This window comes from Lissotriton vulgaris, chromosome 6 (genome assembly GCF_964263255.1).
Source record: "Lissotriton vulgaris chromosome 6, aLisVul1.2, whole genome shotgun sequence".
Classification (NCBI taxonomy): domain Eukaryota; kingdom Metazoa; phylum Chordata; class Amphibia; order Caudata; family Salamandridae; genus Lissotriton; species Lissotriton vulgaris.
Window position 1 is genome coordinate 648,940,472 of NC_141694.1, and position 25,555 is coordinate 648,966,026.

The window sequence follows — 25,555 nt, forward strand, 5'->3', positions numbered from 1 at the left end:
ACTCTGGACCTTCTTCCTTTAGAGGCCAGACGCACTATGACCCAAGCTCTAGTCATCTCCCGTATTGATTACGGTAATGTGCTACTTTTAGGGACAACAGAAAAGAACATCAGAAGGCTGCAGGTTCTCCAAAACACGGCAGCGCGGCTAGTCCTCAGGTTACCCAAAAGAGCAGCCTCCAAGCCCACCTTGGCTGCTCTTCATTGGCTTCCCATAAAAAAGAGGATCCTATTCAAAGCGCTCCTAATATGCTACAGGATAACCTCTCAGAAAGCCCCTGAATACCTGAAGGATCTAGCCATCCCCTACGAGCCCAATAGAGCACTTCGCTCTATGGGAACTGGTCTTCTTAAAGTCCCCCGGATAAAAAAGGCCAGAATGGGAGGCCGTTCCTTTCGCGTGATGGCAGCCAACAACTGGAACTCTCTCCCAATGAACATCAGACTAGCAGAGACTGAAACAATATTTAGGAAACTCTTAAAAACCCACCTATATACCCTATAGGTCCTTCACTTTCTCCTGCTGCTCTCTCCACAGCGCGGGGACACGCCGGGATGGCGTCACCAGGCGCTTTATAAACCCCTTTATTATTATTATTATTATTATGATTATTATTATTAAAATGTTGCGTAAGTTCCTTCCCCTGCTCCCTTTGGCGCATAGGAAGACTACGGTCCAGGCCCTTATTGGATCAAGGCTTGATTATTCGAATGTCTTATACCTAGGTCTTCCCGAATACTTACTTCAAAGACTCCAGGTGGCCCAAAACTCTGCGGCACGGGCCATCTTTGGCCTACACCGCCGTGCGAGTGCCTCGGATCTTTTACACTCCCTTCATTGGCTGCCTATTCGGAAGCGGATTGTTTTTAAAGCACTTGCACTGGCTCATAAGGCACTCCACGCTATGGGAGCTGAATATATTCAAAAACGTCTTGCTTTCTATAAACCATCAAGATCCTTAAGATCGGAATCTCTCGGCCTTGCCGTTGTCCCTGTTGTTCGGAAAGCAAGGGTGGGGGACGTTCTTTTAAACGTCTGGTGCCCCAGCTGTGGAATACCCTTCCTCTGTCACTCCGCAGTACCTTGAATCTTCTAGCCTTCAGAAAGGGTCTGAAGACGTGGCTTTATGGACAGTAATCTGTTTGCCCTTTTTCTTCTTTTTGCCTGCCCTCTGTAGTATGCTGTGGGTGAGAAAGCGCCGGGACACTCCTCGGAGTAGCCGAGCGCTATACAAGTCACTCATAACATTAACATGATAGTCTCGAATCAGGTCATCAGCTCGGCAGCAGACGCCTCTCTCCTGGCTGCTCATGGGTACTGCATGGCATAAACTTGAGACGCCACTCCTGGTTGCGCCTGACATCGCTTAAATCAGAAGCGCAACAGCGGATTGCTAACTTGCCCTTTTCTGGATCTCCCCTCTTCGGGACTCATGCGGACGAGGAGATGGCCCGCATGAAGGCGGAAGTGGAACCGTTAAAAGCTGTCGGTTTGGAGAAACCGAAGGAACAGCGGAAGTCCTTCTGCCCTTTCCAGAGGCGTTAATCTTCTCAGAGATATCAGCGAGGGCAAGGTTGCCAAGCAGGCCAACAGCAGCAGCAACAGCAGCAATTCCAGCGTCAGCCATTCCAGAAATGTCAAAAGGGCAGAGGTGGCCAGCAGGCCTCCTCTGTGAATAAGGGCCCGGCCGGATCTAAGCCCTGAGGAGTTACTTCCCCCCACCGGAGTGTGTAACGGACGAGAGAGAAGCATACAGAATTACTTGGCAGAGTGGAGAAAAATTACTCCGGACAAGTGGGTGCTGAATATTCGTTGCAATGGAATCAGTCTTCGCTTTATCAGCCCTCCTTCAGCTATTCCACTGGTTCGTTCGCAATACCAGCTGCGCGAACTTCAAGCGGAGTCCGATACCCTGTTTAAAAAAGGGTGATAGAATTCGTCGCTCTGTCTCAAAGGATCTATACTCTAGGTTCTTTCTTGAACGCAAAAAGGAGAAAAACGAGTTCAGGCCCATTCTGGAAAATCTCTGAAATGTTGTCGCTTGTGAAAGATGGTTTTCTTCTATTGATTTATCTGCTGCCTACCATCAGATATCATTAGCCGAGGAAAGCAAACAATTGACAGCCTTCATCACACCTTTTGGCTGTTTTCAATATAAAAGGCTTCCCTTTGGTTTGGCTTCTGCAGCTGCCATCTTTCAAAGGTTGATGTACCATCTGTTTGGTAAGATGAAAAATGTAAGATGTTTTCAGAACGACATTCTTGTCTTTGGTGTCGATAGGAATGAGCAGGACAAAATTCTTAATGAGGAACTTTCTATTCTTGAATCCAAGGGTCTAACCGTTGAACATTCAAAGTGCAGATTTGCTGTGAAATTCATCACGTATTTAGGTCTCTTTGCAAGGAGGGTATCTCGCCTAGAGGCCATACGTAATACACCAAATCCGAAGAACAAAGAAGAGATTCGGTCCTTTTTAGGACTTGCGGAGTTATACTCTAGATTTGTTGAAAATGTTTCTTCTAAAATGCACAACATCAGACAGCTTCTTAAAAATAGATTTATATTTTTTTGGAGTTCGGAATGCCAGGCTGAGTTTAGTTCTATCAAATCTGCTATTATTGAAGCACCTGCCCTTAAAGGGTTTGATCCATATTTAGAGATTGTTGCTAGTGGAGAAGTGTGGCTCAGGGGTTACAGGCGGCAGACCCGGAAGCTGAGATCGTCCCTGGACCAGGGTTCAATTCCCCGCCTCGGCGGGTCTTGGGCTCAAAAATTCCACGGACTCGATAATTCTCACTCCGGTGCCTTCTCGACTCATGGGTTCACACTCTGCGACTCTGGGCAATAGCTTGCTTAATCTCCACAACGGCCCCTCGCGGCGGGATGCCTGGCTTTCACCTTGTGGATACCCTGCCGGGGTTATCTCACAGGGGAATACCAGGACGGGTTCCCTAAGCAAGCGCCGGGAAACCCTTTGTGGGTAGCTGTGCGCTATATAAGCTCAAATGCATTTACATTTACATTATCACTGTTGACGCGAGGAATAAGGGTTTGGGTGGTGTATTATCGAAAATTAGATCTGATGGTAAGGAGAATATTGTGGGTTATGCCTCACGTGCCTTGTCTCCTTCGGAGGAGAAATTCTCCGTCATTGAAAAAGAAACCCTTGCTTGTGCCCGGGCTATGGATTATTTTTGATCCTTTGTATGGGGAAGATTTTGCTTATTACGCTCTGATCATAAACCTCTTTTTAAATTGTTAACAACTCAAGATGTTCTTAACGCTTCTGCTAGAATTGCAAGATTATCCCTACGGTTACAGGATTATAATTACCTGGTTGTTTAAGTACCCGGCAAAAAGATTGTTATTGTAGACTTTTTGTCGAGGTTAGTGATTGATATCTCTGAATGTGATTCCTCTGATTTGGATGTGGAGCAGGTCGCTTTGGTGCTCAATGAAGGGTTATCCAATTTTACTGAAGATGAATGGTTAACAAGTTATAATATGGATTTATCTTTGCAACATTTGTTGGGTTTCATAAACAAAGGCTGGCCTTGTAAGAGTAGAGTTCCAGATTCGCGTAAAGCCTTCTGGGAAGTTAGACAAGAACTTTCTGTCACTAATAAGTTTATTTTCAGAGGTGATAAAGTGGTACCTCCTAGATCTTTAAGATTGAAGGTTGTTCACTTATGCCATGAAGAACATTGTGGTATTATTAAAACTAAACAAAGAGTTAAGCAATGGTTTTGGTGGCCGGGCATTGATGTTTTAATTGAGAGGGTTGTTCGAGATTGTTTAGCTTGCTGCAATTCTAATAAATCTTTGGTTACTTTGAGACCTAAGTTAGGAGAATCCTTTATTCCGAGTAAAGCCTGGCATACTGTTGCCATAGATATTATGGATCCCATTGGTCCTGAGAAGGAGTATGTAATTGCACTGATTGATGTATTTTCGAGATGGCCTGTTATTAAGGTTGTTGACAGGATTACTTCGAATGAAGTATTGAGATTTCTTGATAGGACTTTTACTGAAGAAGGGTTGCCTGCTCAGGTTATTTCTGAGAATGGTGTTCAGTTTTTGTCCAACCTTATTCACCAGTATTTTAAAAGAGTTGGTATCAAGCATAGGACCACCTCTCTCTATAATCCTTCTGGTAATAGTATGATCGAAAGATTCAATAGAGTGTTAAACTCAATTCAAATGGCTATTCAGAATCAATGTGATTGCGAGGTGAATATCTTTAAAACCATGTGGACTTATAGAACCACTCGCTCCTCATCATTCTTTAGGAGTTTCTCCTTTTGTAGTAATAAGGGGTCGGGGTGCAAGGTTTAAATGCAATCCTGAGTGGCTTTTAGAAGCTGCTTCTAGTACTGTTCCTACTGATGTTGTCAGGTCAAGAATTGTAGACAAGTGTAACAAGTACTATGATAAGTAGAACTTGAAAAATAACACAAACTGTTTCTGTCAAAGTTGGTACATGGGTTAGAGTCAACAAACCTTATACGGTTTGTAAAGGTGAAAGTCAGTTCTTTAAACCTTTAAGGTTACTCAAGTTCTCAAAAATGCCGTAAAATTGTCATATGGTAAAGTTTGGAATTTGAAAAGGGTAGCAATTTTTCATCCCTCTTCAAAGTGGTCTGAGAATTCAGTACCTTTTGGGGCTGCTCGTCCTTTTGATCCTCATTCTGAGTGGGATATTTCTACAGATGCACCTTTTGATTCTCCTAATGTCAATATTGATGCTGTTGTTAGAAATAATGGTATTTTACCCCCTGAAGACACTGCTGATGCCATTTTACCTTCTGACGACACTCAAGATTTGCCAATTTGTTTAGAGCATAAAAATGTCAATGTAAATCATAAGCGTTTTGATAAGCGCATTTGTCATAAACCAAAATGGATGTCAGATTATATTTGTTAGATTTTATTTTGTTTACATTTTTTTTTTGTTTCATCAGGAAGGAGATGTTAGGTTTTTCAGTTTGTATCTTTGTTTTTTTGCGTTGTTTTATAAGGAGGAAGATGTGTTATGTATGTTATGTTGCTCTCGTGCCTTGTGTCGCTCTTTTCCTCTCTCCAAGCTAGCTTCCGCTGTCATGGTGTTCTAGATTGTGGGACAGTTGGAGAGCAGAGGGATGAGAGTAGAGGTGTTTCTCTGCTGCACAACTATGCTGCAATAAATCATCTTAATACCATCTATTTTGCCTGCTTCCATTTTACAGTCTAGATCTAATTTCTACACCACCCAACATCCCACCTCACACTTGCAGGCTATCAGAAGATCTAACATTTCTCAAACAAAAAGTCAAAGCCCTTCTTCTCAGAGGGGTTATAGAACCTGTTCCCATACCTGGACGATAGGCTCATCAAAGCCAGTATCCATCTACAGTGTCAATAGTCTCTATTAGAAAAACAATTTACTTAACTTTGGCAATGCCTTTTCTGGTAGATACACTATACACAGCTTCCTTACTGGCCCAACCTCCTCCCCATTCTGTTGAATCTGTTGAATTGAAGCATGCAGTCTGTTTAAAAGATCCTAATTTCAAAGTCTGCACACTGCCATATTCTGATTTCGATGGCTCTGCGCCCTTCAGCACAGACGGAGATCAGAAATAAGCTGACATCAGAACTCAGAAGTTGTGCAGATATAGTGACTCAAGCATCCTGTTATGATCTGGACAGAACCAAAGCAGAACTGCATGTCCTGTTGAAGCGCCAGGCAATTGCTATGAAAGTTTGTGGGTCCAGCCTAGCTTCAGGTGAAATTCACAATGTGAGGAATAGTCTCTAACAAAAAAGGTGTTACCCAAGGTAAGTAACTTGTTTGTTAAGCTTTTTGCGCTCCAATGTTTCCGTCAGGGTTGCCTGATAGACTAGTAATGCTCACGTGGGACTCCATTGCCCTGGACATGTTCCTGCCTCTGCTGTTTCCATGGTTCCTGAAAGTCCGGTGGAACTTGGCTCCGCTTATATTGAGGGTGCCAACATGGCTCCTAATGTCTGCTATTCTGACCTAGAGTCCTCTGCTCAGTCTACCTCTTCAGGAGGCTCTGCTGTCCCACCACAGGGCAGGGTTCTTCACCCGAACCTCCACAACCTACAGCTCTGTGTTGAGATTGATCTGAATCTGCCGTGGCCATTTGATATGCCTGTTGAAGAGTTGGACTTGATTTTGCCCACTCACCGCTTACCTAAAAAGCCAGTCTACTCAGGCCACAAGGCAAAGTTTGTGGCTTTGTGTAGAAACTGTGTGGTCGGTCAGTTTTAATCAAAGCTTTCTGATGCTTTTCTATTTATTCTTTGGCGGACTAGTCTTTGATGTGGATACTCCTAAATTTTATTTGTTGGCCCTATTAGTCTTTCTGAGGACCTTCGGGCTCATTCCATTCGATTCCAATCTGACATTATGCCTTCACTTAAGGATATTCTGTTGCTGGACACCTGTGACGTCAGTTCAGTGTGGTCCGGTTCTGGATTTACGGCATGGGTTTTAAAACAACCCTCGACCATTAGCTACTTCATCCACCCTCTGTCTGCAAGGAGTGCCACTTTGCCTGCAAAATTTCTCAGACCCACCACCTTGGAGGGTACTGCTTTGATATCTATTCAAAAGATTACTAAACTTCGTTTAGACGTATCCATCAGAATAACAAGTTACTGCCCTATCGTAACGCTCTTTCTGGTGAGTACTTTATCTGTACATCTTTCACTACTCCCTGTTTTGTGGAATGGACTAATACATGTTAGTAGGATTCCATGATAGTTTTGACTTGATTCAGTTTTCAGTCTGACTCGAAATGAGAGTTGAGAATGAAATTGTTCTTTAAGCTATTAAAGGTAACTTAAAATACTAAAAGCACTACGAAATAGACAGTTGTGGAATCATTTTTTGTATGGATTGTGAATCCAAATATAGCAAGTGTGTATGTATACATATGTATGTCTGCATAAATTATATATACAGATGTGTATACATATAGGTAAAATAGTACTTTTTAAATAAATTTTGTATATTTGCATTTCCTTATGACAGTCCCATCGCAGAGGTTCCACAGTTTTTGCTGGCAAGTATGGCTTTATCACCCTTCGTGATTTGTTTCGATGGGCGGAAAGGTACCGTTTAGCAGAGCAGCTTGAGAAGGACTATGACTGGCTCCAACATTTGGCGGATGATGGTATGATATGTTGGTTCTGCAATGCAAAATGTTATGATTCATCTCTGTCATGCCTGTTAATTTGAGAAGGATTTGCTGACACTACAACATTATTTGGAATTGAAAACTATTCCCTATGAAGAGGATTCAGTTGTTAAAGATGCAAGTTAGCATTGACCAAAGCTTAATTTGACAGTGTTCCTGTTTAGTGGCTAATATCACCTGCTGTCTGTGTCACACTAGAGAACGTAACATTTGAACCACATTATTTCAGCACAGAGAAAGAGGCTGGTACTGGAGAATTGTTGCTAATACCGAACATGAAGTAGCTTCTCTACTCCCTGCCACTCAGACTGGTCCAGTGGTTAAAGATGAATTTTGCCCTGGTCTGAGAACTTAAGTCACAGCATGCATTGTGTATGTTGTTAAACCGACTTAAGTTTAATACTGCTGATAGAAAGCCAGTCTTGAGTAGTTAAAATTCATTGTTAGTTAGCTGAAACATTTGACCCCAACTTCTACTTCTTTCCTGGCTGTTTGTCTATGACATTTTAAGCCCTTTATTCCAGGGCCTATTTTCCTGGATGAGAAAGACAGACACCACTACCAAAGGAAGTTAGTACTGCACAAAATCTTCAGTTTTCAGATTTGCATCTGTTCTTTACATATTTGGAAAATCAAACGTATTGTTATCACATCTCCTGCTCTCAGGGTTCCTGCTTCTGGCTGGCAGAGTGAGGAAACCAGAAGAAGAGGTCGTCATTCAGAGAGTCATTGAAAAACACTTCAAAAGGAAAATTAACCCACAAGCTCTATTTTCTGATGACACTTTGAAGAGAGAATTAGGTGAGTTTGCTAATATTCTGGTCATCCTTTGTAAATCTAATTGGCTGCTTACAATTGCTAGTGTTCAATAATCTAAGCCATCTTTATTAACCCATTTTCTTCCCTTTGGTCAGGCACCCTATTTTCTGCTCCTTCTGGTGTCTTGGAGAATGAGTTTTCCCATATCGTATGGACTCTAGGAATGAGAAGGTTAGCAGTTCTAGTGGGAAGAGCACTGAAGTTTGGCGAGGCAATACTACTCGTGGGAGATACTGGGTATGTGCCTTTTGTTTACGTCTTACATTAAGTCACAAACATACAATTAAAACAGATGTGGTTTTATGTACCTTTTTATGGATTGATATGTACTGAAATCATCATGCAAGTGAGCTTGCTGTGGTTCATTTTGTTCCAATCTTATATTAGTGATTTTGCTTTATATTTTTGATTGAGACTGCTAGCCACAGATTCCTTGATTTAGAATTATTACCAAGTGTCAGACTGGATCTCAAAATTTTTACTGAGCAGTAACTCTGTGCTCGTGATATTGTCTGGCTCAGTGTGGCACTGTCTGGCTCAGTGTGGCATTGCCTGGCTGACATTGGCCCAGTGTGGCATCCTTGTCGTCATCTCTGCAAGTGACGTGCACTGTGCCTATATAGGTGCCATCCCAGCGAGCTGGCATTAGTTCTTTTCTTACTGCACCAGTCAGCACAGATCTGGTGAAAGTTAACCCAAACACTTATTGACTGACTCTTTTATGACCTTTTGTCGAAGTCTTTTGAGAATGCTTCTCCTGGTGTTGCAGGTATGTCCTCTAGACAAGCTGGCTTTAAGTCTGCGGTGCTTGTCACCATCAGATATCCGTGTCGGACTAGTATCTTGTCTGCCTTTGGTGCCTCGAGTGCATCCACGATGCGAAGACCTGCGTCGACTTTCATGCCATGCATCCCAAGGTCTTAAGGGAGCGATCCCTCAAGCTCCTGGCTGCTCAACATGTGATGCCATGATGGTCTTGATCCTGATCGAGAGGAAGGTCCCAGGGTTGGTTGCGGAGCCATTGATCTTCGTCAAAGTCAGCCAGATGTTCTGATAAGTCCCACAAAAAGTAAGACAGTAAGAAGTTGAAGAGGCTGTGACTTAACCCTATCCATCAGTCATCCGATGAGACTAGAGTCATCATTCGAGGCCTGACGCCGCGGTTGAGTCTGTTCCTGGGCTGACTCTGCTCCTTCCCAAGTTTCTGGGAGCCGGAGCGACTGCCTCCCAACTCCACATTACTTTTGCCAAGCATTGTCCTGCCTCGCGCCTCAGGCATGTAGTGATGGATCATTTGCCTAGGCTGTGTTGCAGGACTTCTTGGTCAAGCCACAGTACTGTATCTCAGGTCCTGGGGTGGTATATCCTTGGGACTCATTCAGAAGGTGAGGAATCTGTGTGAAGATATATGCATCAGAAGAAAACGTTATTCATCTTCTGAAACCATATTTCTGGTGAAGGTGGATACCTAAGCTTCCCGTTGGTTATCCACCAGCCTCTTTCCTCTCCTGGTGAGTTAGTGCCATGACGAGTAAGATCCTAAGGTAGTAAAACAATCTATCTTTGTCAGTCATTGCTTTTGATTCCTCGTTGCATGCCTTAGTGAGGTCTGGGAAAAGTTAAGGAATGGCTTCATTACACTGATTAGATCCTCTTGTACTCTAGTGTTTGGTCTGAAGGCAGCGTTGCAACTGAAGGTGCATGAAGCTACCTAGTGGCGCTGGAGTGATACTTCTCCTGGAAGGCTGTTCTGGGCCAGTGTGACGCGTGGAAATGTAATTCATAAGGTGGAGAATCTGCAGGAATATTATGTATCCACCAGAAATGTTCTTACTGAACTTGATAACATTTTCTTTGGTACATTGTATAAATCTTGAGCTACCTTCAGGAAGAGCGATTTGGTGATTCAGAACTGTTTGTGCAAACTTTGTCATTATGTGCAATGCTTTTTACTTCTAATTTTAAACTCATAAGCAGGATTTTATTTATGTCTTCTGTTACTTTATTAATAGGTGTGGGAAAACAACCATCTGCCAACTATTTGCAGCCATGGCAGAACAGACATTGTACTCTGTGAACTGTCACATGCACATGGAAACATCAGATTTTCTTGGTGGACTGCGGCCAGTGAGGCAGAGTTCAAAAGACAAGGACAAGGTAAATGCTCCTTGACCTGCTACAAACACATGTTGTTGCTTTTTATTTTCTTCACAGGTAAACATGGTGAAGTGGGCAGTTTTAGGACATCTTTAAATGCATTCCATTAAAGAGGATGAAGCCCTTAAATGAGAAAAAACGTTAAACATGAAACACATACACTTCTAATGGTTATTTCTTCTCCCAGATTACTCATCTTATCTGTATTCACCAGACTTGATCTTGAAAAACTTCATCAGCAATAGCTCTCTAGCACTACTTGGTGGCACCATGCAACATTGCTTGGTGCACTGGCATCTGTTTCTTTTTTTTCAAGACTTAGGTGCTCAAAACTCTTCTTGTGTGTTTTCCTGAAATTCCTCACAAGTAATTCAAAAGCCGTTATGTCAGTTGTCACCTCCTAAGGTTTCAGGGTTTAAACCTTATTGATATTGAAATAAATGTCTTTCTTTTTGTTTTATGCTACCAAGACAGTCCTAAACAACCCATTTTTCCTCTTGCAGTCATTAGGTATAAGGCATTGAAGAGGTTTAAAGTTCCCTTATTGACTAAAGAGCCTATGTCCTAACATCCAGCTGGAGTTTTTGCACATCTCCTTAAACCCCTTTTTGCTATTCTATAATTCACTCCTTGAACCTTGTTTTTCAGCCTGGACAAAACCCTTCTCAAGCTCAGTAGTTTATAGACTGATAGCTCTGCGTTATAGGCCTGCTTCGTCGTACCCCAAGTGTTGACAAAGTATCCTCCCCTGAGGAGCTTCATGATTCAAGTGTTGCTTACCGAACTAAACCCCAATATGTTCCACACTGACCTTGTGAACGGGAGTCCAGAAGACTTGAGTTTGAGGCATGTGGGCTGCTGAATTCATATCTGTGCATAGATCGCCGCCTAGTGTTGGGTTCCGATGATTGCACATTGTTGTCCTGGAAGAGTCTTCGAAGTATCACGAGATAGGTGGCTCCTCCCCTGGACTACAGTTCGCATGGGCATCCTCAGATTGTTTTTTTCCGCCATTGGGTTCGGATGTTACTATCTTAGCTCAAGTTAGGAAAACTTTCTTCGAAGCCAAAAGGCTTTCAACAGCGTCAGTATTGTTTCGTTCGGTAACCGATAACTTTGCTTCGAGAGGACATCGAGGAATCAGACGGGTTTTCTTCCACATTCGACCCGATCTTCGATCTGCGATGGAAAGAAGCCCATTCAAAAGGTGTACACTTTGTAATGCAAAATACCCGCACATCGATGTCCACCCGGTGTGCAACAAGTGCCTGTCCCCGGATCACAACAAAGCCAACTGTATGGCCTGTGCCCGGTTCAGGTCGAAGAAAACTCTTCGGATTCGACGCGCGGCTCGATTAGAGTCGCAGAAATCATCGCCTGTTCCAGAAAACCTGTTCGGGACCGAAGACGAAGAGGTCGTTGATCTGGAGGATCGGAAAGAACTCTCAGATCCGGTTTCGGGCCATGACTCAGAGTATGACGCCGAAGACGTATTAGAAGAAGACGAAAACGTCGTCGAAGAGGTAGGAGACGACGCAGAGGCCCTTGGGGCCGTAGAAGATAGCTCAAGTGAGGAGCTAGGCCCATAGGCTATACGGGGGCCGACTATGAAGCACTCAATAAGGCTCAGGTCGAGGGATCGCCACAAGGCCTTACCCGAGATCTACAGACTCGTTCTACAGCCCCGCAAAAAGGCCCGGCTTCGAACATATATAAAGAGCCATCGGTATCGAAACCGCCATTGGTCGATCCAAAGAAACCGAAAGCGTCACTGCCAAAACCGAATCCAAAAGTGCAGCTGGCTCTGGTCGGCTCCGAGGCCTCAAACCCCTCGGAGCCGAAAAAACAGAAAAAGGCCGTCGATACCGAGAAGCTCAAGAAGGTCATCGAACCAAAGGTTGGGGCACCGAAGACCAAAGTCAAGGCTCTCGAACCAACGAAGCCGACGCCAAAGGGAGTAGACACACACAAAAGGCCCGAACCAAAAGAAGGGTTAGATCCTCGGTCGAGGCCTGCGGACAAGACAAAGACTGGCTCCAAGACCCTGTCGAGTCGACGCAGCCGAATCCATTCATAGCCAAAGAGGTGTCAGAGTCACTCCAACGCATCAAAGATAAGGCTACAGTGGTCGGGCCGAAGAAGGCTCCAACACCGAAGCTGGTCGGAAACGTTCAAACCGCATCATCACCAATCAAGTTCGGGTTGCCACCAACGGTGCGTCCGAGGATGTTCGAACCAAAGAAAGGTATCGGAGTCATTAAAACGGTGTCGATGGAAGTGGAGCCTACGGAGGAGCCTGAAGAACAGGAGTAGAGGCAGTTCATCGACTCGGAAACTGGTAGACTGTCCATATATAAAAGTAAGATCGTACCAGAAACACCCATGGAGTCATATAGGATTCCCTTAAAAAAGAAGAGGGATTCAACAACCTCGCCAGTTCTTGTGGAACCTCTCCAATCCTATGGACAAGAGCCTCAGACTTTTTCACCCACATACTCAGATGTGGATGCAGGGGATGACGAGAATGAGGATGACACTTATGTGGACACTGATCCCGATGATCAAGACTAACCATGGGCAGACCCAGCTGAGCCAAAAGATCCGCAGACTGCCCCTGACACACATGTATACAGTGTAAAAACATCTCCCACTGAGGACACTACTGTTTTTAACGCCATTATTGAAAGAGCGGTAAGTAACCATGACGTGCAACTACATGCTGACCCTGTGGAGGAAGACTTTCTGGTCGAAACCTTTTCCACTTCAGAAAGAACAGTCAAGACCCTGCCCATGCTAAAAGGGGTCCTTAAGCATGCTGGTGACATTTTTAAGTAAACCACCCGGGATTGGGTATTGAACCCAAGAATTGAAAAGAAATATAGACCGGCACCTGTGGACCCTACTTATATAGGAGGACAGTTGCCGTTGGACTCATTAGTTGTTTCTAATGCACGTAAGAGAGCAAACTCCCAGACTACAGGTGATGCTCCTCCTCCTGACAAAGAGTCGAAAGTACTGGAAACTTCAGGAAAAAGGGTGGCAGCGCAGGCAGCTAACATCTGGCGCATTGCAGGCACTCTTAGCCAGATATGACAGGTCCCATTATGATACCCTTGAGACACTGTTGCAACACCTACCAGATCAGTACAAGGAGGGTGCAGAACTACTAATCCAAGAAGGAAAGCTTATAACCAATGCTTCCATCAAGTGCGCAGTAGACGCAGCTGACACCGCAGCCAGGGCCATTAACACTAGCGTCATGTTAAGGAGACATGCCTGGTTAAGAATCTCGGGATTCAAACCAGAAATTCAAACTTCTATCCTCAATCAGCCAGTTAACCCGGACTACTTATTTACACCTGAGGTTGACACCACCCTTGAAAAACTTAAAAAAAGACACAGAGACTGCAAAGCCTATGGGGGCTCTGCAATCCCAGCAGTTTCGGGGTGGCTCCTTTCGTCGCTCCAATACTAGAGGACCTTAAAGAGGCCAGTCCACACAGCAGACGCAGTACAATAAAGGAGGTATACAATCCACCTCCAATAAAAACAACAGGGGGTGGATATCGTGGAAACATCAAGGGCAGAGGAAGAGGAAACAACAATTCCAGATCCTCTGCCAATAACAAACAGTGACGCCCTGTCACTGCCCTCCGACCATATAACACCTGTCGGGGGGAGACTACAACAGTTCCTGCCGGTCTGGAAATCCATCACCGCAGACAGGTGGGTGAGACATTGTCCAGTACGGGTATTGTCTCGAATTAACATCCACTCCACCCAACATACCACCAAGACACCGTCCTATGTCCGCAGAGCACTTACACTTATTGCAGCAGGAGGTCGTCAGAATGCTGCAAAAAGGAGCCATAGATCTCGTGCCTGTAGAAGACCAAGGCTAAGGGGTGTGCTCTCTGTATTTCTTAATACCCAAAAAGGACGGGTCTCTCAGACCTATACTAGACCTCAGGCCTCTGAACAGTTACATTCTGTCAGAGCATTTTTATATGCTCACCTTACAGCAGGTTCTGCCGTTACTCAGTCAGGGAGACTTCCTCGCAACACTGGATCTAAAAGATGCGTATTTCCATATACCCATACACCCATCACACATACAGTATCTCAGGTTCACTATTCAAAATCAACATTATCAGTTCAAGGTCCTCCCTTTCGGAGTAACAACGGCACTCAGGGTGTTCACAAAGTGCCTGGCGACAGTAGCAGCACACCTAAGGAGACAGCATATACATGTCTACCCTTATCTGGACGACTGGCTTATTCAAGCAAACACGGCCCAGCAGTGTGCCAGCAACATGTCCCACACCATCTTCTTCACAATCTGGGATTCTCGCTGAATTATCCAAAGTCACATCTTCAACCCGCCCACGTGCGACAGTACCTGGGCGTGACAATAAACACTCTGGCAGCCAAAGCACAGCCAAATTCAGCGAGGATACACAGCATGCAATTGCTGATACTGAAATTCAAACCTCAACACTAGCTTCCAGCAAAAGTGTTCATGCAGTTGATAGGCATGATGGCCTCCTGCATCTTCATAGTCCCGCACGCGAGACTACATATGCGCCCGCTTCAGTAGTGCTTAGCACGTCAGTGGAATCAGGCTCAAGGACAATTAAGACCTAGTGTTGGTGAGCGGTCGGGTATTCAACTCTGCATTGGTGGAACCCACAAAACCTTTGCAAGGGCTGACCGTTCCAGGAGCCTGTGCCACAGATTATACTGACAGCGGACGCATCTCTCCAGGGATGGGGAGCTCATGTACTCCACTACACAGTGCAGGTACTATGGACAGCACAGCAGAAGAAAATGCTCATCAACCTTCTGGAACTGATGGCAATCTTCATGGCGATGAAAGCTTTCAAGGTATACTTGTGCAACAAGGTCGTGTTGATCCGGACGGACAACATGACTGCCATGTACTACATACAGAAGCAGGGAGGAACACACTCTCCACAGTTGTCTCATCTGGCTCAGAGCATGTGGAAGTGGGCCATTCAGAGAAACATCTTCCTCATGGCGGAACACCTCCTGGGCAAGGACAACCAGATGGCGGATCTGCTCAGCAGACACAGCCACCAAATGCACAAGTGGGAGATGCATCCATCAGTACTCCAACCGTACTTCCAGAAGTGGGGTCATCCAGAGATAGACCTATTCGCCACAAGGGAAAACGCAAAATGCCAAAGCTTCGCCGCCAGATTCCCACATCCGCAGTCACAGGGCAATGCGATATGGTTGAACTGGTCAGGCAGATTTGCTTACGCTTTTCCCCCAGCACCTCTAATACCGCTGGTGGCACGCAAGCTGAAGCAACACTCGATGACACTCATCCTGGTTGCTCTGACGTGGGCACGCCAGCCATGGTACACCATGCTAGTAGAACTTTCCGTGGCACCGCATCAAAGACTGCGGCTACCACCTAGACTTTTAACGCAGAGCCATGGTGAAATTCTGCACCCAGATCCGCAACAGCTCAATCTGACGATCTGGCTCCTGAAGTCTTAGAATTTGGCTACCTCAGCTTGCCACCAGAATGCATGAACATCATCAAGGAGCCAACCAGAGCATGTTATGCGGCTAAATGGAAGAGGTTTGTCATATATTGTAACAATAATGACATTGACCCACTGGATGCATCTATTCAAAACATCTGTTATGTGTTGCACTTATACAGATGTAATCTGGCGTACAGTTCCATTCGCATACATTTATCCGCAATACCAGTTTATTCCCAAAACAGGCAGCACCTCTCACTATTCAGAGTGCCTGCCATTAAAGCTTTTCTGGAGGGACACAAAAGAGTGATCCCTCCCAGACTCCCACCTTTGCCTGTATGGAACCTGAATGTGGTCCTCACCAGACTGATGGGACCACCTTTTGAACATCTGCACTCTTGTGAGATTCAATTTCTTACCTGGAAAGTTGCTTTCCTAGTAGCCATTACCTCACTAAGATGAGTTAGTGAACTCCAGGCACTAACCATTCAAGAGCCATTCATTCAGGTCCACGCAAATAGAGTTGTACTACGCACCAACCCTACGTTCATGCCTAAAGTGATTTCGCCATTCCACATGAACCAAACCATAGAACTTCCTGTTTTCTATCCTAATCCAGAAAATGTTGCAGAGAGATCTCTACACACATTAGACGTCAAAAGAGCTCTTATGTACTATATAGACAGAACAAAGAATTTCAGGAAAACAAAACAACTGTTTGTTGCCTTTTCTCCACAGCAAAGGCAACCCCATTTCCAAAGCAGGAATAGCCAGATGGATCGTTAAGTGTATACAGATTTGCTACGCAAAGGCTAAGCACACTCTAACCATTCCTCCTAGAGCTCACTCCACACGTAAGTTAGGAGCATCCATGGCTTTCCTGGGAAATATTCCTTTAGAAGAGATATGTAAGGCAGCCACATGGTCCACTACACATACATTTACGAATCACTACTGCGTAGATGTGCATTCAAGACAGCAAGCAGCTGTAGGACAGGCTGTTCTCAAAACTCTTTTTCAGACTGCTGCAGCTGGCACGGGCAGCCGCCGCGAACACGAGGGACTGCTATATAATCTATGCACAAATATGAATTCAGCAGCCCACATGCCTCAAACCGAATATGCTACTTACCAGTATGCATCTGTTCTTGGCATGTAGGGCTGCTGACATTCATATCGCCCACCCTCCTCCCCGGCGCCTGTAGCAGCTGTAGCATGGTCATCACTCACTGTATTACACTCCATCTCTGCCACAATGGCGAAAAACAATCTGAGGATGGAGAGTATGCCCATGCGCAGGGGAGGAGCCACCTATCTCGTGATACTTCGAAGACTCTTCCAGGACAACAATGTGCAATCATCCAGACCGAACACTAGGCGGTGATCTATGCACAGATATGAATGTCAGCAGCCCTACATGCCAAGAACAGATGCATACTGGTAAGTAGCATATTTGTTACATTGGCGGAAAAGGTTTGCTAGGGGCAGCCGAGTATTGTACCCTGCTAAAACAACATGCTACCTTGGGTTTTGGCTGTGATACACCCTCCTGATCACATGAGCAAACCTTTCCCCAATCTAGTGAGTGATGATCATGACGCCTCCAAACAATTCCTTAAATGAGGCAAGCTGCTGCTCCTTTATTAGCTCGATCTGATAGACATCTAGCCACAGATTCCTTGCCTTTGAACTTTCAGGCGTCGGGCTTGATCTGGAAGATTCTTGTTAGTAGTACCAATGTGCGCCTCTAGGTGGCGTCGGTCGACTCCGCATAACGTCATGTTAGTCGTCGTCTTGGTGAAGTCTGCGTCATCAATAGAACCTCCACTTCAGCGCGCTGACGTTGGTTCTTTTCTTTCCGCTCCAGCCATGCTGATCCGTTGAAAACAGCTACTTTTTTCGACTTTTTGTCGACTTACTTGACGTGTTTAGGATCATGAATGGCGTCGCCATTGGGAGGTACCACGGGGGCTCTTTCAGCGATGGGGAGATCCTTGGTTAGATCTGTTCGCCCCTTAAGAGAACGCACAATGTCGGCAGTTTTACGCATTGGAGCTTCCAAGGCGGCACTTGCTCAGCAATGTTTTTGTTCTCTAGTGGAATTCAGGCCTCCTATACCCCTTTCTTTTTTTTTATTTTTTATAAAATCTTTTTATAAACTTTCAAGAAACAGTGGTGTACATCAGTCATACAGTGCAAGACATACAATCGTACCTTAGGAAATCAAGTGGAAATAAGGGGTTGGGTACCTTTGACATTGTTCTTTACAATTCATCATTGTGAATTCAGTAGTGCAAGTGGTTCGTCAGCCCGGGTGACCAGGGGGGGGTTCGCAAATGTGACCCCTATACTCATTCCAATTGGACCAGATACCGACCCATTTCTGTGGGCACCCCTTGACTATATAAACAGTCTTCTCCTGGAGCATGCACCAGTCCATGTCTGTCTTCCAGAGACCAACAGGGGCACGAGATTCTTCTCATACCGGGTAGCAGCGTCTTTAGAAACAAAGATCCCAAGGTATTTAAACCTGTTTGTGGCCACTTCAATCGGGCAGCCACGGAGGTCCACCAGAGAGTCGCTGTTGAGGACATACATGACGAATTTGCCCCAGTTTATACTGTATCCCGAGTTCCTCCCGAAACTGGCAAAAATGTCCATGTCTACTATGAGTGACTTGCGAGGACTAGCGAGGTAAAGAAGGATGTCATCCGCATGAAGCGATATTCTGTCCTCCCATCCTTCTGCCCATCTGAGCCCCTTTAAGGAGAGGTCTTGTCTGATCCAGGCAGCTAGCGGCTCCAAAGATAAGGCAAAAAGCAGAGGTGAGAGGGGACACCCCTGTCGCGTCCCACTCTCTAAGCGGAAGACCTCCGAGATTTTGTTGTTAACTGTGACTTGGGCCAGGGGCTCCGAGTAGAGAAGACACACCCACCCTATAAATTCAGGACCAAAGCCCAATTTCTGGAGGACTGCCATCATATAAGGCCATTCCAAAGTATCAAATGCCATAGCGGCATCAAGCGATACTACTGCCTCCTCGCGGAGGGTATGGTAGCGCCTCAGCACGCCATGCAATCGGCGGAGATTGCCTTCCCTGAGCGGAGGTCACAGATGGCTCGGCCTAACTCCTCAGTAGTGAGCAATGTCTCTAAGGTTTCCCGCTCTGCCTCCGTGAGAGTCGGCAGACGGATGTCCGCTAGCAAGTCCACAGAGTCCTCCTCTGGCCGGTCAGATCCTCTGCTATAGACCTTCCGGTAGTGTTGCAAAACATCAAAACATAGCCTGTGTGGCCACTTCAAGCCTCTTCCCCCGTCCCCAACCACCCCCCTCCCACTCATCTGTCCCCTCCACTCCCCCACCTCCCCGACAACTGTGACCCCCCCCCGAACCCCCCTCCCTGCTTTGTAGGTTTTGAACTACCCACATCCTCAATTAGCAGAGCGCCTTTCGCCCCAAACTGGAAAGGAAGAAAGAAAAACAAACACCTACCCCCCGTCTCTCCCCCCAGGGATTCCTCTCTCTGAGAGGCGTGCACCGGCCCCAACTCCAGCCTTCGTCTGTTCCCGCCCCCGTAAACCGCACCTTACACTTAATCGTCTACATTCCAGCTGCGCCAAAGTTTTATGTCCCTCAGCGGCAGAGCAGAGTCCTGTGCTGCCAAGTTTACAGCCCCGAAGGGGGCCCGTGCAGGTCGCCAAACCACGGCACAGAGGAAGGGGATATATCATAATAAGGGTATGATTGAACCAGGCCCCATCCTTATAGGGCCAACAATACTCCACCCCCTCTCCCCCCAACATTTCAGCTTCCGAGCACAACGTATATGGCACACCCTCCAGTATCAGTACCCCCAATACTTTACATTAGCTGATGATCAGGTCGGCAGGTCTCTCACCGTCAATGGTCTGTCCCCTCTCCGAGGGTCCCCCACCGGGGACTCGCGGACCTTGATCTCCAGGAGCGTTGACTCTGCGCGTCGACATCCGATCTCCAGGCCGTTGAGACTGGCGATCCAGCCTGAGTGTTTCTCTAGTTCGCACCGCCGGCCCGGTCCTCAATTCCTCTGGATTCCCGATCGATCCAGTCTTGCACGTCTGCTGGCGAGGTGAAAAATAGGGATTTGCCCCCAGCGATGAGCTTGGCAGGGTAAAACATCATGTATTTCACTCCGCGTTCCCTCAATGCTGCTTTGACACCTATGAAAGAGCGCCTCTCCTTCTGCACCTGGAGCGTGAAGTCCGGAAAAAACCGGATCGTGGCATTTTCGTAGTGCAGGTCCCCGGCCTGCCTAGCCGTTTGTAAGATGACGTCTCTGTCCCTGTAGTTCAGGTTTTTAGCAATTATTGTCCTTGGCGGAGCCGCCGGCTTGGGCTTAGGGATAGGCGCTCGGTGGGCACGCTCGACTGTAAAGATCTTTGACAGCCTTTTGGGTTTGAGGTGGTTTAAGATCAGATCCTCCAGGAAATGTTCCACACTGGGCCCCTCCAGCTCCTCCGTGACCCCCAACATGCGGATGTTATTTCTGCGGGCCCTCCCTTCCTGGTCCTCAAGGCGCGCCTCCATCTGTCGGTGCTGGTGCGCCAGTTTGTTGATCCGTTGTTCCATGGCCTTCGTAGATGTTTGGAGAACTCTGATGTCTGCTTCATTAGTTTTGGCTTTTTCCGAGGTTTTACCAAGGTCCGTGCGCAGTAAATTGACCTCAATGGAGACTTTATCTATCTTGGTCTCAAGAGTGGCCCCCAGCGTTTGTATGGCTGTCATTATGGACGCCAGCGACGGTTCCTTTTACCCAGCAGGGTCCTCCGTTGCACCGTCTGTCTGTGGTGTCCCCTTCTGCACTGTATATTTATCTAGTTTATTGGTTTGTGTGGCGGTTGGTTGCTTGGGCCGCATTGTCGCCACGCAGTGTCTCCCACGTGTAGCTTAAGAAGTTGCCCCTATGCGCCAGCTCCTTTGCAGATCTGATCCCCTCACTATGTGTCAGCAGTATGGCCACCAGGCCAGCAGGCGAGGCCTTCCGTCTCCAAGCAGGTCCTGGCTGCAATTCCGGAGTCACAGCTTAGCCCTCCGCCGATGCCTGCACCAGGTCCCCCTCCGCTGTCTTCACCAGCTAACACCTCCTCAAAGGAGATCAGGAGGCCCCACTGCAGCCAGCGTGTGGTCTTCGGTGTATGCAGGAACCCCATCCACAGCCACAATGTGGAGCATCCTGGTCTTCTGCCCAGATGCAAGCGCGGTCTCCCAAGGGGCCCTCAGTGGCTCCTGACGATGTCTGCTCCTAGTACCTTCTCAGCCCCCAGATGCATCTCCCAGGGCCCAGGGCCCCTGGCCACGTAGAGGGCTCCCAAATGCACAGACTCGGCGTTCCCTGATGTTGGCGCCACCACGCACTCCGCCCGGCGCAAATGCAGACACCTTTTTCCAGGCATCCCGCAGGCCGCTCCTCCCCCTGGCCGTGCTGCAATCATGCGGCTCACAGGGGGTCTAGGCGGCCCACAAAGCAGAATTATGGGGCTGCAGCAAGCAGTGGTCCAGCGCCGTGGCCCCTCAGCAGCCGCTCCTCACCTCCGTTGTCTTCCGTTGCGGCACCCGTTCCTATCCGCTATGGCCTATAAGCTGGGTCCTCTCGTAGCGCCCAGGCCCTCCAGCCGCACAGCAGCGCCTCTGTAGTGCGCCCTACCTCCGTTCGCCGGCCACAGCACGGCTCCGGGAGCAGGCAGAAAGACCAGGGTGGGCTCTACCGGCTCCGCCGTATCTCCCCAGCTCAGGGATGCAGGCAAAGTGCGGCACCTACGGATTTTGCCGGACATTTATGGGGCGACTGGTTGAGGCTCCGAGGAGCTCCCGGGCTAAGCGGCCATCTTCGTAGGCCCCTGGCCACGCCCCCCTTCTATACCCCTTTCAGCCCATACCACTCCTGCCCAGAGTGCTCTTGAAGATCAGGAGTGACCGGGGGGAACAAGATATTCTTGTGGCTCTGGACTGGCCACAGAGAGTTTGGTTTCCCGAGCTTCTAGACATGAACATTGATCCTGACCTGGTACACTGAAGGGCTACCTTTCGACCGTTTCTTCTTTTCTTCAGTTACCTTATCAGCCATCTCTTTTCTAATCTCTTCTGGTGCAGAGATTCTTGAAGGGGTTAACCCATTTGTTTCCACCTTCACCTTTTATCATGCCGTAGTGGGACCTTAATTTGGTTCTCACCTTTCTGGTGTGTGCACTGTTTGAGCCGCTGCATAACAGCCCTCTGCAGTTTCCCACCATCAAGACACCTTTTCTGGTGGCAATAACCTCTGCCAGGAGGGTTAGAAAACTGCAGGCACTGTCTTCACAGCCTCTTTACCTGACTATCTTTCTGGACAATGTAGTACTCTGGACTAGTAGTCTTTTCTGCCTGAGGTGGTAACACCCTTCCATCTGGGTCAGTCTGTCACCCTGCCCACTTTTTATTCACCCCTTCATCCTTCCAAGGAAGAGGAACAGCTCCATTGTCTGGACCCAAAAAGAGCATTATCGCTCCACCTCGATCGGATGACCAGCTCTTTATAGAATACATGGGTGCAAAGAAAGGATGTGCTGTCCAGAAAAGGACTATATCCCAATGGGTTATCCTATATTTAAAAATCAGTTGAGCCTTAGAACAGTAGGATCCACCTAAAGGGCTTAGGGCCCATTCCACCTGGACAAAAGCAGCCACCACGGCTCTCCAGCGTGGTGTTTGCGTCTCCGATATCTGCCAAGTGGCCATGTGGGCATCTCTGTATATGTTTGCCAGACAGTACTATCTGGATTCTCAGGTTCGCAGAGAAAGCATGTTTAATCGCTCTGTTTTCCATGATTTTCTGGACTAAGCCGTTCTGTTGTCCCTCTTCTGGTAATGGGATTACTTGGGTATCTGTTAAAAGGTAAGGAATCTGCAGTTAGAGGTCTCTATCAGATGGACAAGTTACCTACCTTCTGTAATGCCTTATCTGGTAGAGACATGATCTAGCCGCAGATTTCTTAACGACCCACCCATCCTCCCCGCACTGCGGAATTGGCTTCAGGTGTCAGGGATGTTTCCCTTCAGAGCCCTAGCGTTTCATTTTTTAACACACCATGGTCGGTCACTTCATGGCTTCGAGCTTCTGGCATGGAAAGTTGTAAAAAGTACTGATGTCAGAGCGCCAGAGTGGCAGTTATATTGATGATGCGGACGTCACAACACCGACCGATGCCACCTACCGGCGTGCAGTGGTATTGCCACGAAAAAACCTGGCGCCTGGAAGTTCAAAGGTAAGGAATCTGTGGCTAGATCATGTCTACCATATAAGGCATTATTGAAGGTCAGCATCTTGTCCATCCATTCTATAGCTATGGTGGTTGCTTTTTGCAGGCATACCTAGATGTGTTACACAGGGTTTCCAGGGAATGTTCAGGTTTCCCTAATGGACTTGCGCTTTGTTGGCAAGAAGCTAGTTGGCGAAAAACAGACTCCTTCCTGGAGCGGTTCAAAAACGCTTGAACCACAGTGCCCTCTGCATTCCTAGCTTCCTCAGTCAAGCAGTTCCATCAACAATTTAATAATTTTCTAGGCTTTTCCAGGTGCCATCCCTCCTGACAATGGCAAAATCCTAGTTGAGTTGCATCACAGAAGAGTCCTTCTGATCGTTTCAATGGAGGGATAGGCCTAAGGGTGTCACAACAGCAACTCCAGTCTCCCATCTTCTACTCAATCTTCCACTTCAAAACCGCTTTGGTTCAACCTCCCTCCTCTCCTAGAGCCCTCTGGCTGAGGGGTTGCAGCGTATTGTCCCAGTTTTCATAATTTCCTGGTGCAGTGAAAGGCCCAGTCACACACATGGAATGCCTTCTTTTATTGGGATGGGTGTGGGAACACTGGGTGGTAAGAGTATTGCAGTGTTCGAGGCATGTGGGCTGCTGAATTCATATCTGTGCATAGATCGCCGCCTAGTGTTGGGTCCGGATGATTGCACATTGTTGTCCTGGAAGAGTCTTCGAAGTATCACGAGATAGGTGGCTCCTCCCCTGGACTACAGTGCGCATGGGCATCGCCTCCATCCCCAGATTGTTTTTTTCCGCCATTGGGTTCGGATGTGTTTCGGTTCCCTCTGTCGGAACCGATAGTAGTTTTACGTTTCTACTTGAGACCAAAAGATCTTTAGGCTGGGCGTCGGTTTGTTTCGTTCGGGTTATCTTATTCTCAGCTCCGAACACTCCCTGCCCCTCCGCGTGCTCTCGGCGCGGACGGGCCTACTCGACGCTCCAAGTTCCTGAACATGGAACGGACTCCGTTCAAGAGGTGCCCGGTGTGCACCTCCAAGTATTCGCACCTCGACGTGCACCCTGTGTGCAACAAGTGTTTATCACCGGACCATGACGAGGCCAGGTGTATGGCCTGCTCAAAGTCCGGTGCAAGAAGACCCTAAAGCATCGTCGGGCCGCTCGACTCCAGGCCCAGTTGTCGGCGCCCCCTGCGCCCCCGCCGGACAACATCTTTGAAGCATTTGAAGACAACGAGAATGTCTTTCAGGTTTCGGACTCTAGCCCTGCGTCGGAGGGAGAGGACTACGACGCAGAAGATGAGGAGTTTGATGAAGCCGGCGACGAGGTAGGGGACGACGATGGGGCCATTGCCACCGTGGGGGATAGCTCGGAGGAAGAGCACCCCCAGACTGCCTCAGGGGCTAATCCCCAACATACGGCCCAGGTCGAGGGATCGCCTTCGGGCCTTACCCAAGACCTTGCTAATAGTCCAACTGCCCCGCCTCTCGGCCCGGCCGCGGACATTTCTGATGCGCCACTCCCGTTTAAGAAAACGAAAGTGAAGCCATCGGGATCCACACCATCGGTTTTGAAACCGAAAGTGAAAGCTCCACTGGTGGGGCAGAAGGCTCTAGAGGCGTCAACACCTAAGAAAGTCAAAATGGCCGACTTGAAAAGCCACGCCAAAATGGCCGATCCCAAGGCCTCGGGGTCGACGCCGAAGACGAAGGTGGCCGACGCGGCTGCGTCGGCGCCGAAGATGGTCGAGGTCGACGACCCGAAAAAGGCTCCAAAGAAGCGCCAAAGCGATTCCAAGGCTCCGGCTGTGCCTGCTCCGACCGTCGGGGCCAAGGATGGCAAGGTGTCGACTCCGAAGACGCTGCCCCCGGCAGACTCGACTCCCGACTCAGGGAAATCGCTCGAGACAGTCAAGCCCTCTCCAGCCTTGACGAAGAAGGTCGTTGAATCCCTCCAACGGATTCGAAACGCTGAGGTTCCCGAACCAGAGGGAGTGAAATCGAAGCCGGCGAAGGCGCAGACGCCTATTCGCTACACCCTGCCGCCAAAGTCTACGCTGAAAGCCTTCGCTCCGAAGCAGGGGGCGGACGTACCTTCGAAGGAGGTGTCGACGCCCAAAGCGTCGCTGGCGGGGTCGAAGCCTCGGCTCCAGCCACTCGCTGAGGAAGAGCGCCGTGAGGTCATCATCGACGCCAATACTGGGAAATTGTCCCTCCTCAAACGGAAATTCACCACGGAACCGGTGCTTGAACATTTTCGGATTCCTCTTAAAAACAAGAAGGACTCGGCGGGCGCTTCGGCCCCTATGGAGCCTTCGTCTCCCAAACAAGTGGAACGTTCTCCTACGCGTTCTAACGCAGGGGAGGGTGACGATGAGGAGGAAGTCGAGTACAACTATCCGGCGTACTCGAATCCGGAGGAGGAACATGAACCCTGGTCGGCCGGAGCCGACGCAGATGACCCGCAATCGGGTCAGGAACCGCAGCTCTTTGCGGCAAAGACCTCACCGACGGAGGACTCTGCGGCCTTCAACGCCCTAATTTGAGAGGGCCGCAGCCAACCATGATG

General features: G+C 47.8%; 1 protein-coding gene across 1 annotated transcript in view; it reads left to right on the top strand.

Annotated features, from left to right (window-relative positions):
• Positions 1–25,555, top strand: part of MDN1 (midasin AAA ATPase 1) — a 2,142,100-nt gene that overhangs the window by 436,833 nt on the left and 1,679,712 nt on the right. Inside the window, exons 27-30 of the mRNA XM_086926648.1 lie at positions 7,041–7,182; positions 7,873–8,007; positions 8,121–8,262; positions 10,038–10,182. Coding sequence (XP_086782774.1) covers positions 7,041–7,182; positions 7,873–8,007; positions 8,121–8,262; positions 10,038–10,182 — 564 coding nt within the window. The remainder of the gene's footprint in view (positions 1–7,040; positions 7,183–7,872; positions 8,008–8,120; positions 8,263–10,037; positions 10,183–25,555) is intronic.